We start from the raw sequence: 13988 nt of genomic DNA, 5'->3' as shown, positions 1-13988 counted from the left end.
GAACAGAGGTGGAACAGTATCATAAAAGAGGGAAACAATGGCAGAACAGCAGCGGAACAGTTTCATGAACAAAGGAAAACACTGCAGAACAGAGGTGGAGGTTTACTTTCATCCCAATGTAAAATGTACCATAATGCAACAGCTCTGGGATCGTCAGTCATTAAGCTGTGGTGTAAATAACTTTACGCTGTTCAGTATACAGAAAAACTGAGGTCAGAAACAATGCTGACAATGAGTCTAAAGGTGATTGGGCTGTGCAGAGATGCAGTGTTAACATGGGCCATATACCAGAGATGCAGTGTTAACATGGGCCCTAACCCAGAGATGCAGTGTTAACATGGGCCCTGACCCAGAGATGCAGTGTTAACATGGGCCCTGACCCAGAGATGCAGTGTTAACATGGGCCCTGACCCAGAGATGCAGTGTTAACATGGGCCCTGACCCAGAGAGGCAGTGTTAACATGGGCCCTGACCCAGAGATGCAGTGTTAACATGGGCCCTGACCCAGAGATGCAGTGTTAACATAGGCCCTGACCCAGAGATGCAGTGTTAACATGGGCCATAACCTTTCGTACACCCTCAAATCAGAGGATACAACCCAGTCATGAGGGATTTCCTAAATATTAGTAAGTTACACAGTGCCTCTGTTTACTTTACATCCCCACCTCTCTCCCTTTCAGCACCCCCACCCCCTAGTCTCTCCCTCTCTTTCAGCACCCCCACCCCCTAGTCTCTCCCTCTCTTTCAGCACCCCCACCCCCTAGTCTCTCCCTCTCTTTCAGTAGCCCCACCCCCTAGTCTCTCCCTCTCTTTCAGTAGCCCCACCCCCTAGTCTCTCCCTCTCTCCCTCTCAGCACCCACCCACCCCCAGTCTCTCCCTTTCAGCAACCACCCACCCCCCAGTCTCTCCCTCTCAGCACCCCCACCCACCAGTCTTTCCCTTTCAGCACCCCCACCCACCAGTCTTTCCCTTTCAGCACCCCCACCCACCCCCTAGTCGCTCCCTTTAAGCACCCACCCACCCCCAATCTCTCCCTCTCTCCCGCTCAGCACCCCCACCCCCTAGTCTCTCCCTCTCAGTACCCCTACCCCCCTAGTCTCTCCCTCTCAGTACCCCTACCCCCCTAGTCTCTCCCTCTCAGTATCCCTACCCCCCTAGTCTCTCCCTCTCAGTACCCCTACCCCCCTAGTCTCTCCCTCTCAGTACCCCTACCCCCCTAGTCTCTCCCTCTCAGTACCCCCTACCCTCTCTCTCCCTCCCTCTTCCAACCCTAGTCTCCCCCAGTGTCCCCCCCCCCCCAGTGTTCTCCCCCCCCCCCAGTGTTCTCCCCCCCCCCCCCCCCCCCCCAGTGTTCTCTCCCCCCCTCGTCTGCCCAGTCAGCAGATGAAGCGCCAGAGTAACGGAGGTGTGGCTGACAGTGGAAGAGTCTGTTTCCTATTATTCACTGGTAAATACCTCAGCAACACTTCCATATTCAGCCGTTATCAGCACCATCCGATCTGTACACCGAGGCCCTTTCCTTACTTCACTACCAGTGATAGCCATGAGACGGACTGGTGAATGCAAAATCAACTGAATATGGATATTAAATATAGATGTGGTTGAGGTACCCTTCTCACTCTACATGAAATAAAAAGCTGTAGTACGTACATATGACTCAGCCAATATGAGAGCATGACAAGCTATCTTCCCCCTTTAAACAATCGCTCCCAAAGGAGAGTGGAGCAGCTAGCGAACAGCTGTTGCTCAAGATTTAAGAGGTTGAGGAGGAAAACAAGAGTTCAACCCAGCACAATCACTCAAGGTGAACTGGGCGTGTGATCACTCCGGGTGTAACGCGCGCACACACACACACACACGCACACGCACACGCACACGCACGCAGAAGTTGCTTGGGATCCATTCTACACTGAAGGTCGAACTGATAATTTAAAAATCATACATTTATACATTTTCAATAAAACAAATCATTTATCCATTACTTTACACCTCGGAAATCATATTATCTAGGTAAGATTACCTTGGTGAGTATGTTCTGAAACATACTACACATGGCAGTGCTATGTGTTGTGTAGTTAGATGAGAAGATGAGAAGAGTGTTTATCAGCCATCTGTAAACAGTCATGGAGTAATGGAAGCCAGCGCCCTGTAAGGTGGACTGGAACTACATGGAGCAATGGAACCTAACATTTTTGGAAATACTGTTAAAAATCTTATTTGTGTGTCTAGAATCAACTGGTAAATTAATTTTGATGCATTATCTCACAAAAGTGAGTACACCCCTCACATTTCTGCAAATATTTGATTTAATCTTTTCATGTGACAACACTGAAGAAATGAAACTTTGCTACAATGTAAAGTAGTGAATGTACAGCTTGTATAACAGTGTACATTTGCTGTCCCCTCAAAATAACACAACACACAGCTATTCATGTCTAAACCGCTAAGTGAAAATGTCCTAATTGGGCCCAATTAGCCATTTTCCCTCCCAGGTGTCATATGACTCGTTAGAGTTACAAGGTCTCAGGTGTGAATGGGGAGCAGGTGTGTTACATTTTGTGTTATCACTCTCACACTCCCTCATACTGGTTACTGGAACTTCAACATGGCACCTCATGTCAAAGAACTCTCTGAGGATCTGAAAAAAATAATTGTTGGTCTACATAAAGATGACCTAGGCTATAAGAAGATTGCCAAGACCCTGGAATTGAGCTGCAGCACGATGGCCAAGACCATACAGGGGTTTAACAGGACAGGTTCCATTCAGAACAGGCCTTGCCATGGTCGACCAAAGGAGTGCATGTGCTCAGTGTCATGTCCAGAGGTTGTCTTTGGGAAATAGACATGTGAGTGCTGCCAGCATTGCTGCAGATGTTGAAGGGGTGGGGGGGTCAGGCTGTCAGTGCTCAGACCATACGCCGCACACTGCATCAAACTGGTCTGCATGGCTGTCGTCCCAGAAGGAAGCCTCTTCTGAAGCTGATGTACAAGAAAGCCAGCAAACAGGTTGCTGAAGACAAGTAGACTAAGGACGTGGATTACTGGTACCATGTCCTGTGGTCTGATGAGACAAAGATAAACGTATTTGGTTCAGATGGTGTCAAGCTTGTGTGGCGGCAACCAGGTGAGGAGTACAAAGACAAGTGTCTTGCCTAGAGTCAAGCATGGTGGTGGGAGTGTCATGGTCTGGGGCTGCATGAGTGCTGCCGGCACTGGGGAGTTACAGTTCATTGAGGGAATCATGAATGCCAACATGTACTGTCACACACTGAAGCAGAGCACTATCCCCTCCCTTCGGAGACTGGGCCGCAGGGCAGTATTCCAAAATGATAACGACCCCAAACACACCTCCAAGACAACCACTGCCTTGCTAAAGAAGCTGAGGGTAAATGTGATGGACTGGCCAAGCATGTCTCCAGACCTAAACCCCATTGAGCATCTATGGGGCACCCACAAATGGAAGTTGGAGGAGCGCAAGGTCTCTATCATCCACCAGCTCTGTGATGTCATCATGGAGGACTGGAAGAGGATTCCAGTGGCAACCTGTGAAGCTCTGGTGAACTCCATGCCCAAGAGGGTTAAGGCAGTGCTGGAAAATAATGGTGGCCACACAAAATATTGACACTTTGGGCCCAATTTGGACATTTTCACTTAGGGGTGTACTCACTTTTGTTGCCAGCGGTTTAGACATTAATGGCTGTGTGTTGAGTTATTTTGAGGGGACAGCAAACGTACACTTTTCTACAAGCTATACCCTCACTACTTTACATTGTAGCAAAGTGTCATTTCTTCAGTGTTGTCACATGAAAATATATAATCAAATATTTGCAAAAATGTGAGGGGTGTACACACTTTCATGAGATACTGTATACAGGGTGTATGTTAACGTTGGATTGTGCCATCTGGTCCTGGATTCTGTGTTTCTGTCTTCAGCTGAACTTTTAAAATCATTCCAAGTCAAAGCAAATGTGAAGATCTTTTCATTAAGGAATATTCAATATTTACGGTAAATGTTTATTTCTGACCCTGTAGCATAAAGGGTGTAATCAGCCATAAAGCATTTAATTATCCTCACTAAAGTAGTAAAAGAAAAAAGCTCTTCAAAATGACGGGTCATGTTCAGCTAAGAATTTTCTTCAAAATGGCAGTCCATGTTCGGACCTACGATTTATAAATTCACAAAAATGTGTAACCATTTCACAAATAACATCCATGAAGCTGAAGCCACATGCACATACAGCAGTAACACGCAGAGTCACTGACAATGATGGACGAACACAGGCCATAAGACATAAGGAGAAAGACAATAGAAGTGAGTGTGGTAAGAGCTGAGGAGCTCCCAACATGCAACAAAGCCTGTCTTGTGTTTCCTCCACCCCCTCCAGTTTATGTGGATTGCACAAGGCTTGTAACATACCATGTACTGTAACCACCCTGAACGTCTCTCGATCCCTTCTTGCAGTCTCATTGCTTTGCTATATAAAGACAATTTCAATTGACACAGTGGGAGTGAAATTAAAATAATTGAGTTATTGCAGCCTGTTGAATGGCTTTCCTGACTCCAAAGTGAATGCTGCAAGATCATATCTTGTATTGGGTCATTTGGCCAATCTGCATGTATAGTCTACAGCTGAATACACAAGACATACTGCTGGTTAATCCAAGTAGTAAAATAGTAACTATGATATGATATTGAATAAATTAATTGTATGGGCAATTTAGTGAATGTTATATCCTGTCACCTCAGGTCATCAGGGCAATTTCATTGTAACAAAATAACCCTCAACACATCGATTTCCACTTCCTAATGTATGCCAAACTAAAATAATTGATTGCAAAGGTAAACAAACCTTACAAGCCCTATGAGCACTGAAGCCCAAGGCAATTGTATTTATTTTTACTCAGAGATTGAGTTTTACTCTGAGATTGGCCTTTGCAGGTGTTTTGAGTTAATTAGCTGATTAGAGTGTGGCACCAGGTGTCTTCAATATTGAACCTTTTCACAATATTCAAATTTTCTGAGATACTGAATTTAGGGTTTTCATTAGTTGTCAGTTATAATCATCAAAATTAAAAGAAATAAACACTTCAAATATATCAGTCTGTGTGGAATGAATGTATACATTATACAAGTTTCACTTTTTGAATGGAATTACTGAAATAAATCAACTTTTTGATGATATTCTAATTATATGACCAGCACCTGTATATTGACTGTCAGCTTTCCTTTCACACCAGATTTGATCCACTCTTATGAAATGTACATGCTGGTGCTCAAGGTTCCCTTTCTCTGGACTTTTTTCTCAGGAGTAGGAAAGTTTAGAGTCTTCAGACAGGGAAACTGACTGTATGGTGTGTTGGCAATGGAGCTACCACATTCCTCTACAGGGGAACCATGCTAGTCTAACTAGCGTGTGAGGAGTCACAACCACAGAGAGCTTAATAACACTGATAACCTACCTACTGAGGGAAGGCTTTGAAAGACAGAAATGACAGACACCGTCTTCTTTATTAAATGCTATATACAGAAATGCATAAGTCATGTCACATCTGCATCACCTATGTATTCGAAGTCAAATTCGAATGTCATGTTTTAATGTTACGTTTAAAATCAATAAAATAAATGTGTTTTATCAGGGGGAAAAAGCCTGCCTCATACAAAATATTACTGTAAGTATATATAAAAAATACAAAAAATATCTTGGCTCTGCAGAAGATATCAATATACAGTACACATCAATTCATCCATATATTAAAATGTGTCCTGATTAGTTATGGGGGTGGTGCCCAAGTAACTCTGATCCTTCCCAGCAGTCATCTAATAAGCCTGTATGCCCACACAGTACAGGATATAGCATCAGTCCCTCCCTCCCTCCCTCCCTCACCATACCAACTCCCTCAGTTACACCGTTGCTGACAATCACACTACACTGTGTTTGAGCTGGAGCTATAGGGGCAGATATAGAGCCACCTTGGGATTCATCACACCTTTACTGAAGCAAATGTTGATATTTTCAAAACAATGTATTTTAGATAGATGAGCAGAGTGTTGATTACCATCTGGGAAATGTCTTTTTTAAAAGGCTGCCAAATATACTGTACTGACTTAATTAAAGCGGATTGGAAGTATATGAACATAGTATACTATCTTCCAAGTTTGGACAACCTTTCTGTTTTAATACAGAACCAACCCAGTTTCTTTTGCTAGTTACATGCCAGACCGCTTTTCTTTTTTTACAAAAGTGTGTATAAACTATACTACCACATGCCTAATTCGTATCAATTATCATATTAGGAAAACTGCTCAGGCTATTGGCAAAATTTAAAAAAGCAACAGAGGTCAATAGTTGTGGTGGGGGTAAACTGAGAATGGGACAATAAAATAATGACTCCGCAATAATGCCTTAAACAACAGAGTGAAAGGGAAAATATAAATATACATAATACAAATATTCTAAAAGATACATCCTTTATGCAATAAGGAACTATGTAACATGGGGCGGGGGGGCATTTAATTACAGGTAGACTTAAACTGCAATCTAGTCATCAACACTTTAACAGAGCCTGGGGAATTTTGGAAACGATGGATAAATACTGTATAATTCAGTTAGGCAAATCTTTAAGGGACGTAAATTACCCAAGAAGACTCATAGATGTTATCTCTGTAATAAGAGTTTCTAACATGTGTTGAGTCAGACTGTTAATAACAATGTAATCAAAGTATGCAAGTTTTTCATATGCCACTTGGCCCAAAGCGTTTTTGGCTTGTAGTGAGTAGTACACTATTAAAAACCAAAAAACGAATACTATATGTTAAGTGAGCAATATGGATTGGTTTGATGCCATAAAAGACATTCACATGAACACCATCATTACGGATTCCAGCACAAGGGTTTGACCCTCTACAGTAGCTATGTTGTTCCATTATATTTAAAACAATGCATAGGCAGCTTGCTTAAAATGCAACTCTGCTCTTTGCTCTGCATTTATGAATTGCTTCCTTAAATCCAAAGGCAATGGGATTTAATTCCAGAGACTTAGCTGGTTATTGCAATTTGAATTTGAAGTCAATCAAGTTTCAGCCTTCTGGCCGAGGGCAACGAGGACCAGTGGACCAGTGGAAGCCAAGTCATATGGCTGTAGAATAACAAGGGGTACTAAAAGCTGTGGGGCACTTGTCTTCAAGTGGACTGCCTCGGTTCTTGTGCTGTTTCACACACTAATCTTTTCCTCATCAAGCTCTACCTTAATAAGTTTGGCATTAACATTGCCAAACTAATCCCCAAATCAGCCCAATGCATTTCTAAAGGCATAATATTCAGGGCACATTTTTTGTTTCAATCAGAAATCACTTGACTTGCTGACTTAAGAACTATAATGACCAATGTCTCACCTAGCCCTGGACCACTTTGAGTTAGTTTATCATGACCATCAGAGTTATACCGGCAAAAAAATGAGTTCTCTCTCTCTCTCTCTTTTGAGAAATTTTAGTCCATTTATTGAAACACTGAAATATCTCATGTACATATGTATCTAGACCCTTTATTCAGTACTTGGTAGAAACAACTTTGCCAGCTTAAAGTCTTCATGGACATGTCTCTAACGGCTTTGCACAACTGGATTTGAGCAGTTTCTCCCATTCTTCCTTGTAGATCTTCTCAAGCGCTGTCAGATTGTATTGGGAGCATCTGTGGACTGCAATCTTCAGATCTCCCTAAGTGTCTCGGATGTGTGCTTTGGGGTCACTGTTGTGCTAAAGGAAGAATATTCGACCCACCCTGAGTTTCCGTGCAACCTGGATCAGATTCTTCAATGACCCGTCTGTCCTTTTTGCTCTGTTCATCCTTCCCCTCAACCCTGACCCATCTCCCAGTCCCAGCTGCTTCCCCATATCATGATGCTCCCGCTGCCATGCTTCCCATAGGGATGGTATTAGCCAGCTGATGAGTGGTACCTTGTTTTCGCCAGACCGATTCCTTGACATTCTGGCCGAAAGGTTATACTGTGTTCTCATCAGGCTGGCAAATCTTTTTCCCCAGGCTCTCAGGGTCCTTTAAGTGCTGCTAGGCAAACTCCAGGTGGCATGTCGTCTTGTTTTTACTCAGGCCATTACCATAAATGCCTGACGGATGTGTTGCAGAAAAGGTTGTCCCGTTAGGTTTGCCCACTCTCAAACTCAGTTAAAGTAGCCATTGGGTTCTTGGTCACCTCCCTGAATCACCTAAATTATATATTTCAGTTTTTCAACGTCAATAAATAGGCACATGTGTTCTTACATTATCTAAAAACATGTCATTAGGGATTTTTGTGAGTAAAACTAAAAAAAAATTGTATAATGTGAGGTCTGAATATTTTCCAAAGGCATTGCACATGCCTTTGGAAAGTATTCAGACAACTCAAAATATTAAAAACAATTATAGTGCTTATCACTACTTTTATAGAAAATGCTATCACTACTAGATAAATTCTCAAGGACACACTCTCTTCCACTTTGAAAATAAGTTAAAATATGGAACAGGACAAGGTGACAGTTTGTTTTCCGCATTTAAGTATTTACCCTTGGGAGAGGAGAACAGACAGATTGAAGCCAGTAGGATTGTAATATTCTCATTACTTCAAAGATTATGTAGAGAAGTGAGGGTACTGCATAGAACACTAAAAATGTACAAGTACTTACAGTTGTGCTCATAAGTTTGCATACCCCGGCAGAAATGATGGCATTGATTTTGAAAATATGACTGATCATGCAAACAAAAACTGTCTTTTATCTAAGGACAGTTAATATATGAATCAATTTATTATCAAATTGTTGTTTGGCTCCTTTTTAAATCACAATGATAACAGAAATCATCCAAATGGCCCTGATCAAAAGTTTACATACCCTTGAATGTTTGTCCTTGTTACAGACACAAAAGGTGACACACAAAGGTGAAAATCGCAATTAATTATACACAGTATTAAGAACTAAGGGTATGCAGACTTTTGAACAGGGGTCAGTTCATTTTTTTCATTGGTGCCATGTTTTGTTTTATGAATGTGCCACTCTGTTATGACCTACAGCTGAATGTGAATCCCATAAGAAATAAAAGACATGTGTTTTGCCTGCTCACTCATGTTTTCTTTACAAATGGTACATATATTGCCAATTCTCCAAGGGTATGTAAAGTTATGAGCACAACTGTAATTGATGTGGTAGAAGGGGAGGCCACTTAAAGTTTTAAATGACAAAGAGGTATTAATGTCAAGGAAGCTATTACGGGGTTGGAAAATCTAATATAGATAGATATATGAAACATTGTTAGATCCTTAGAGGTCACAAAATAACTTTTTTGACAAAAGCAGGAAAGCATTTTTCAAATGGCCAAGGAAGACCTCTATATAATGAAGAAAAAATGTATAAATGCCTGACTGATCAGAAAATCTCCCCAGGAGGTAGGCATGGATGTCATCCAACACCATCAGCAATAGACTTCAACAGCAGACCTTCAGAGGCTATATTACAAGGTGCAAACTACTAGCTGGCCTTGAAAACAGGACGGCCACAGTTACAGTTCGCAAAAGAATTCCAAAAGTACCAAAAAGAGCCTGCAGAGTCCTAGACAAAGTTCTTACAGACAGATGTGTCAGAGATTAACATGTACCAGAGGGATGGTAAGAGAAAATTGTGAAGAAAAGGGAAACTGTCCAAAGAACACAGTGTACCATCACCTCATTAGTAAAATATGGAGGAGGGGGTGTTATGGCTTAGGCATGTATGGCCACAACTGGAACTGTCTCACTTGTCTTCATTAATTATATGACTGCTGATGGCAGAAGCAGAATACATTTGGAACACTCATTATAAATAGATCCTGTACACTCATCAGACCTCACTACATCCTACACCTCCAACATACTGCCCAAGCAACTGGGGAGTTTTTCAGGGCCGAAAAGGGAAAATGTTTTGTCCCCAGATGAATAGACATTTTACTTACGGAGGATGAAATTTTAAGGGCAAAAATGTATCTGTCCCAAAACACTTTGGTTCTGTGAAATAGTAAGACAATGTATAAATCAAGTGTTGTAATTCCTAAATTGGAAAAACAAATACATACAACCTCCGATAAACACTATCATGTATATTTAAGCCTTTTAGTAATTGTTTTATTTCAAATACAGTTTTGAGTATTGGGTCAAAAGAAGACAATTTATGACGGAGAGCATTGTAGTTTGTTGGGGTTTGTGTCAAGCACATTAAGGCAGAGGCTCTAATGTTAACAATCAAACACATGCAAGTGCAAGATCTTTCATAACTGACATTAAAAAATAAATAAAAGGTTTGTTCTTAGAATTAAAACACAATCCCATTTTAAATATTTTTTTGACAATATTTAAAATGTAGTTTTTTTATGTACACAAATGCCCAGGTACTTCTACAGTATAAACATTCCCTATCAATATGTTTAATGTAAAAAAGAAAATGCAACTGGATGTTGAATTTGGTCACAGAACATATACTGAGAGTTTCAGGCACTCCACACAATCTTCAAATGGAAGAGTTGCTTTTGAATGCCATGAAAATAAATGTTCTAATTGCAAAAGCTCCTATGTAGTTTGAGGCACACAAATGGACAACTGTGTTGGCACCACACAGATGGAGTTCTAAAAAGGTTTTAATTTTTACTAACATTAATGTACAGTGAAAGAAGGACTGGCTATAAAACCAAAACGGGCCCCTTTGTGACATCTGTCTTGTTAGGACAACCCACCTCCACGAAAAGACTGCAAGTGATGCCTTTCTGATAATGCATGTACCGTAATGCCTGATATCACCTTATTTGCAAGGTTCTGCTGAACACAGTACAAGACAAATAGTACAGCTTGCACAAACATTATGGAATCAGGCATCATGATGTGATGATGGACTCATAAGGACTTTTTTGAGTACAGTTTCAGTGAAAGGGAACATGAGTATGTTTGACTTAATGATTTTCCAGAACCATATTGGGTTACTGAGATTGCCCTGTGTTGCTTCACGATAAGAGCTTGACATCCACATTCCTGTAAATACTTTAAAATAAAATGATTTTAACCCAGCGTTAAAAGCTATGTCAAAGTCTACAAGTAAAGTTATAAAAAAAATAAAGACATGAACATGTCTGAAGACATCAACCAAAACGTAATGAATTTTGTGTTGACAATGTTTCTTAAAATGAAAGCAGCATCCATCTACACAAGGAGGGATTGTTTGGATCTAAGGGTCTGTCTGGCAAGCCTAAGCCTGATGACAGGTTTTCTGTCAATGATTCATCAGTAGGAAGAAAAAGAGCAGCCTGTTTGGAGAACAAAGCCTCGTCTACTAAAGTTGACAATGTAGACATAGATCAAAGCACAGCACTGTAAACAATGACACACACACACACCGAGGCGCACACATGCATGCACACACATTCACACGCGCACGCACACACACACACACCCCTGACACTTGGTCTTAAATGTATGGTAATACTGTCTTTTTTGTGCTGTCCTCTGGATTTATTGAAATTAGCAGTGATCAAGGTATTATATACTTCCCAGAAAGTATATTGCAAAATTGAATTGTTCACCAAAATGAGAAAACACAATGTTGGTTCTTCCATTCAGTTCCATTATGACGCACTTCTATTGCTATTTCTCAGTGTTTCCTAACAAGGCTTTGACCTGTTTACAGTATGTATGGTATACTGAGATATTGCTCAATACTTAAGTCCAAGCAATAGAGTTCCCCAAATAGTATGCTCCGGACAAATACAGCTGGTTTTTCACGGTCCAGTTCCCCCTGAAACTTATCTGGTTTTACAAGTGACTAGTTTCCTCTGCATCCAGTTTCAGAGGTGGCAGAACAGGTAAAAGGGGTTGTGGTGAAAAAAATCCTTAAGCCAGTATAACTATTCAAGACATTTCTGATAACATAGCCGCCACCTGTGACATGCCCAGTATCAGCCCATGTCGAGCTGCTTCCCACTTCTTATGTATGAAAATACTGTTGTGTTATCTAACCTGGATTTGTTCAACCTCCATCAAGAGATATGAGCCTTTGAGGCACGGTTGGTTATTGATTGACCTGAACATATATTGGACCACAGTTTGGAGCCCTGGTTCAGCTTTTGCCCATCAAGCAGTACGCAACGACATCAAGCTGATGACTGATGAGTGTTGAGTACCAGGAACCCATGCCAGCCAAACAGCCCACATCCTACAGACCTACTCCCATCTGCCCATCTTCCTGATTCAGTGATTTATGCTAGTAATCTCGCTGTGAGTGGAAAGATTGAGCAAGTGACTATTTCCTTTTGTCAAGCATTTATACACACTAAAAGCAAAAGGGTGTGAAGTGTCCTTTACTTTGAAACTGTGGGGGAACCCCTTCAATATATTCAATGAAAAACATCAAAGGATACTGCAAGAACTATATATACTTGTTATTCAACCTACCAGCTAAAAAAAAAAAACCCCACAGTTTCAATGTGAAGAATCCTTCAGGAACTTTTTCTTTTTAGAGCGTTAGAACAGCGTGCCATTTTAAGTGTTACTTTATTCAAAACAGTGATTTTTCTGCCTTCCCCTGAACCCCATGTACCCTTGTGTGCACACATGAGACCCTGCTGAGCAATGTGTTTTTTCAGTGATCTGCCCCTGGGCACTCATGCAGACAGACACACAGGCAGGAGACCTGAGAATTCCAATGGAATGTGTCAGGAATGAGGAAGCTTGCCCTTGGTGAGAAAGAATGCATAGTAGAGGTAGGACAGGGGTGAGGATGCAAGCTGTTAATCTGATAAAGGCCCCACAGAAACGGTTAACATCTCATCTCATCTGAAACAACTCCATATACAAGACATGGGTGTGAGTGTGGGTGATGCAGAGTGGCACATTTATCTGTACACCACGCCATCTCTTATAATACCGAAATGTGTTATTGAAGTGTACAGACATCTGTTGAATGTTGACTTTTTCTGACTTACAGATTTGGTTAGAATCGTGTAGAACTCGTGAAAATGACGTTTTCTGGTGACTTTAATACAGTGAGACTACAGTCAAAACGCACAACGAAGGAAGAACATCTAGGTTTTTTCTATTCGTTTAGCATTTCTTTAACCACTGATATTCACTTGTATTTATTTGGAAGTAGACATTCCGACTCACCTCTAAGACTTGAACATAACTTGAAGGGAACCATCCCCGGATTCCATCCAACTCTCCTTCCCACCAGCCGCCGGGCAACGGCTGAACTATCTTTATGATTTCTCCCACTTTGAAAGTCAAACCCTGCTGATGTTGCTCCCCGCTGAAGGAGTATAAACTTTTGCAATAAGATCCAGACATCGTTATCTTGTTTGGTAGCCTATAGCGTCGGATCCGCGTCTTGATTCGCACAGACTGATCCCCCTCCTCGAAAATCACTTTGAGTGTAACTTCTTGTCAAACGTGTATGCTAATGATGATTAACGTGGTTCCCGCATTCATTTCAATAATCGAACATTTCGTGAACCACGATAAAGTAGCCACCTTTTTAAATTAATAAAAAAGTAGCTCTAGTCAACTGCGAAGATGCGCTCTGTGTGAGCGTGTATACCGAGCTTCTCTGCCTGTGTGAAATGGAGTGTATTCATTCAGCAGATTCTGTCGCAAAACGTTTCTTAAACTACAGCAAAAGGAACGAAACAGGGAAGGCCTTACGGAACCATAAAATGTCCAACAGAAACTCTTATGTGCAACACTGCACGATTTGGATAAATGAGTAGCGTAGCCTACACCCACTTCCTTTCATTAAGTCCATACGCTCCTTAAATTCCTCTTGCGCATTGCTATGACATAAGTCGGTACTCTCATCCTTGTTGCATGAATAGAGTATGTAAGAGGGCTTGTGCATATACGACTTACCTGTTATATCATCTGCGAGTGTACGGGTAACTTGAGGGCTTTTAAAGTAATCAATTGGGTGTATATTTAATGGCTAGGATTT

At 41.4% G+C, this 13988-nt stretch overlaps 1 protein-coding gene across 1 annotated transcript in view; it reads right to left on the bottom strand.

Annotated features, from left to right (window-relative positions):
- gas7b (growth arrest-specific 7b) overlaps positions 1-13798 on the bottom strand; it is a 50563-nt gene extending 36765 nt beyond the window's left edge. The window contains exon 1 of the mRNA XM_010891854.4: positions 13169-13798. Within this exon, the coding sequence (XP_010890156.2) occupies positions 13169-13348 (180 nt within the window). The 5' untranslated portion in view covers positions 13349-13798. The remainder of the gene's footprint in view (positions 1-13168) is intronic.
- Positions 13799-13988: the final 190 nt, after the last annotated feature.

The sequence above is a fragment of the Esox lucius genome, chromosome 5 (assembly GCF_011004845.1).
Source record: "Esox lucius isolate fEsoLuc1 chromosome 5, fEsoLuc1.pri, whole genome shotgun sequence".
Classification (NCBI taxonomy): domain Eukaryota; kingdom Metazoa; phylum Chordata; class Actinopteri; order Esociformes; family Esocidae; genus Esox; species Esox lucius.
This window is presented reverse-complemented; position numbering and strand designations above follow the sequence as displayed.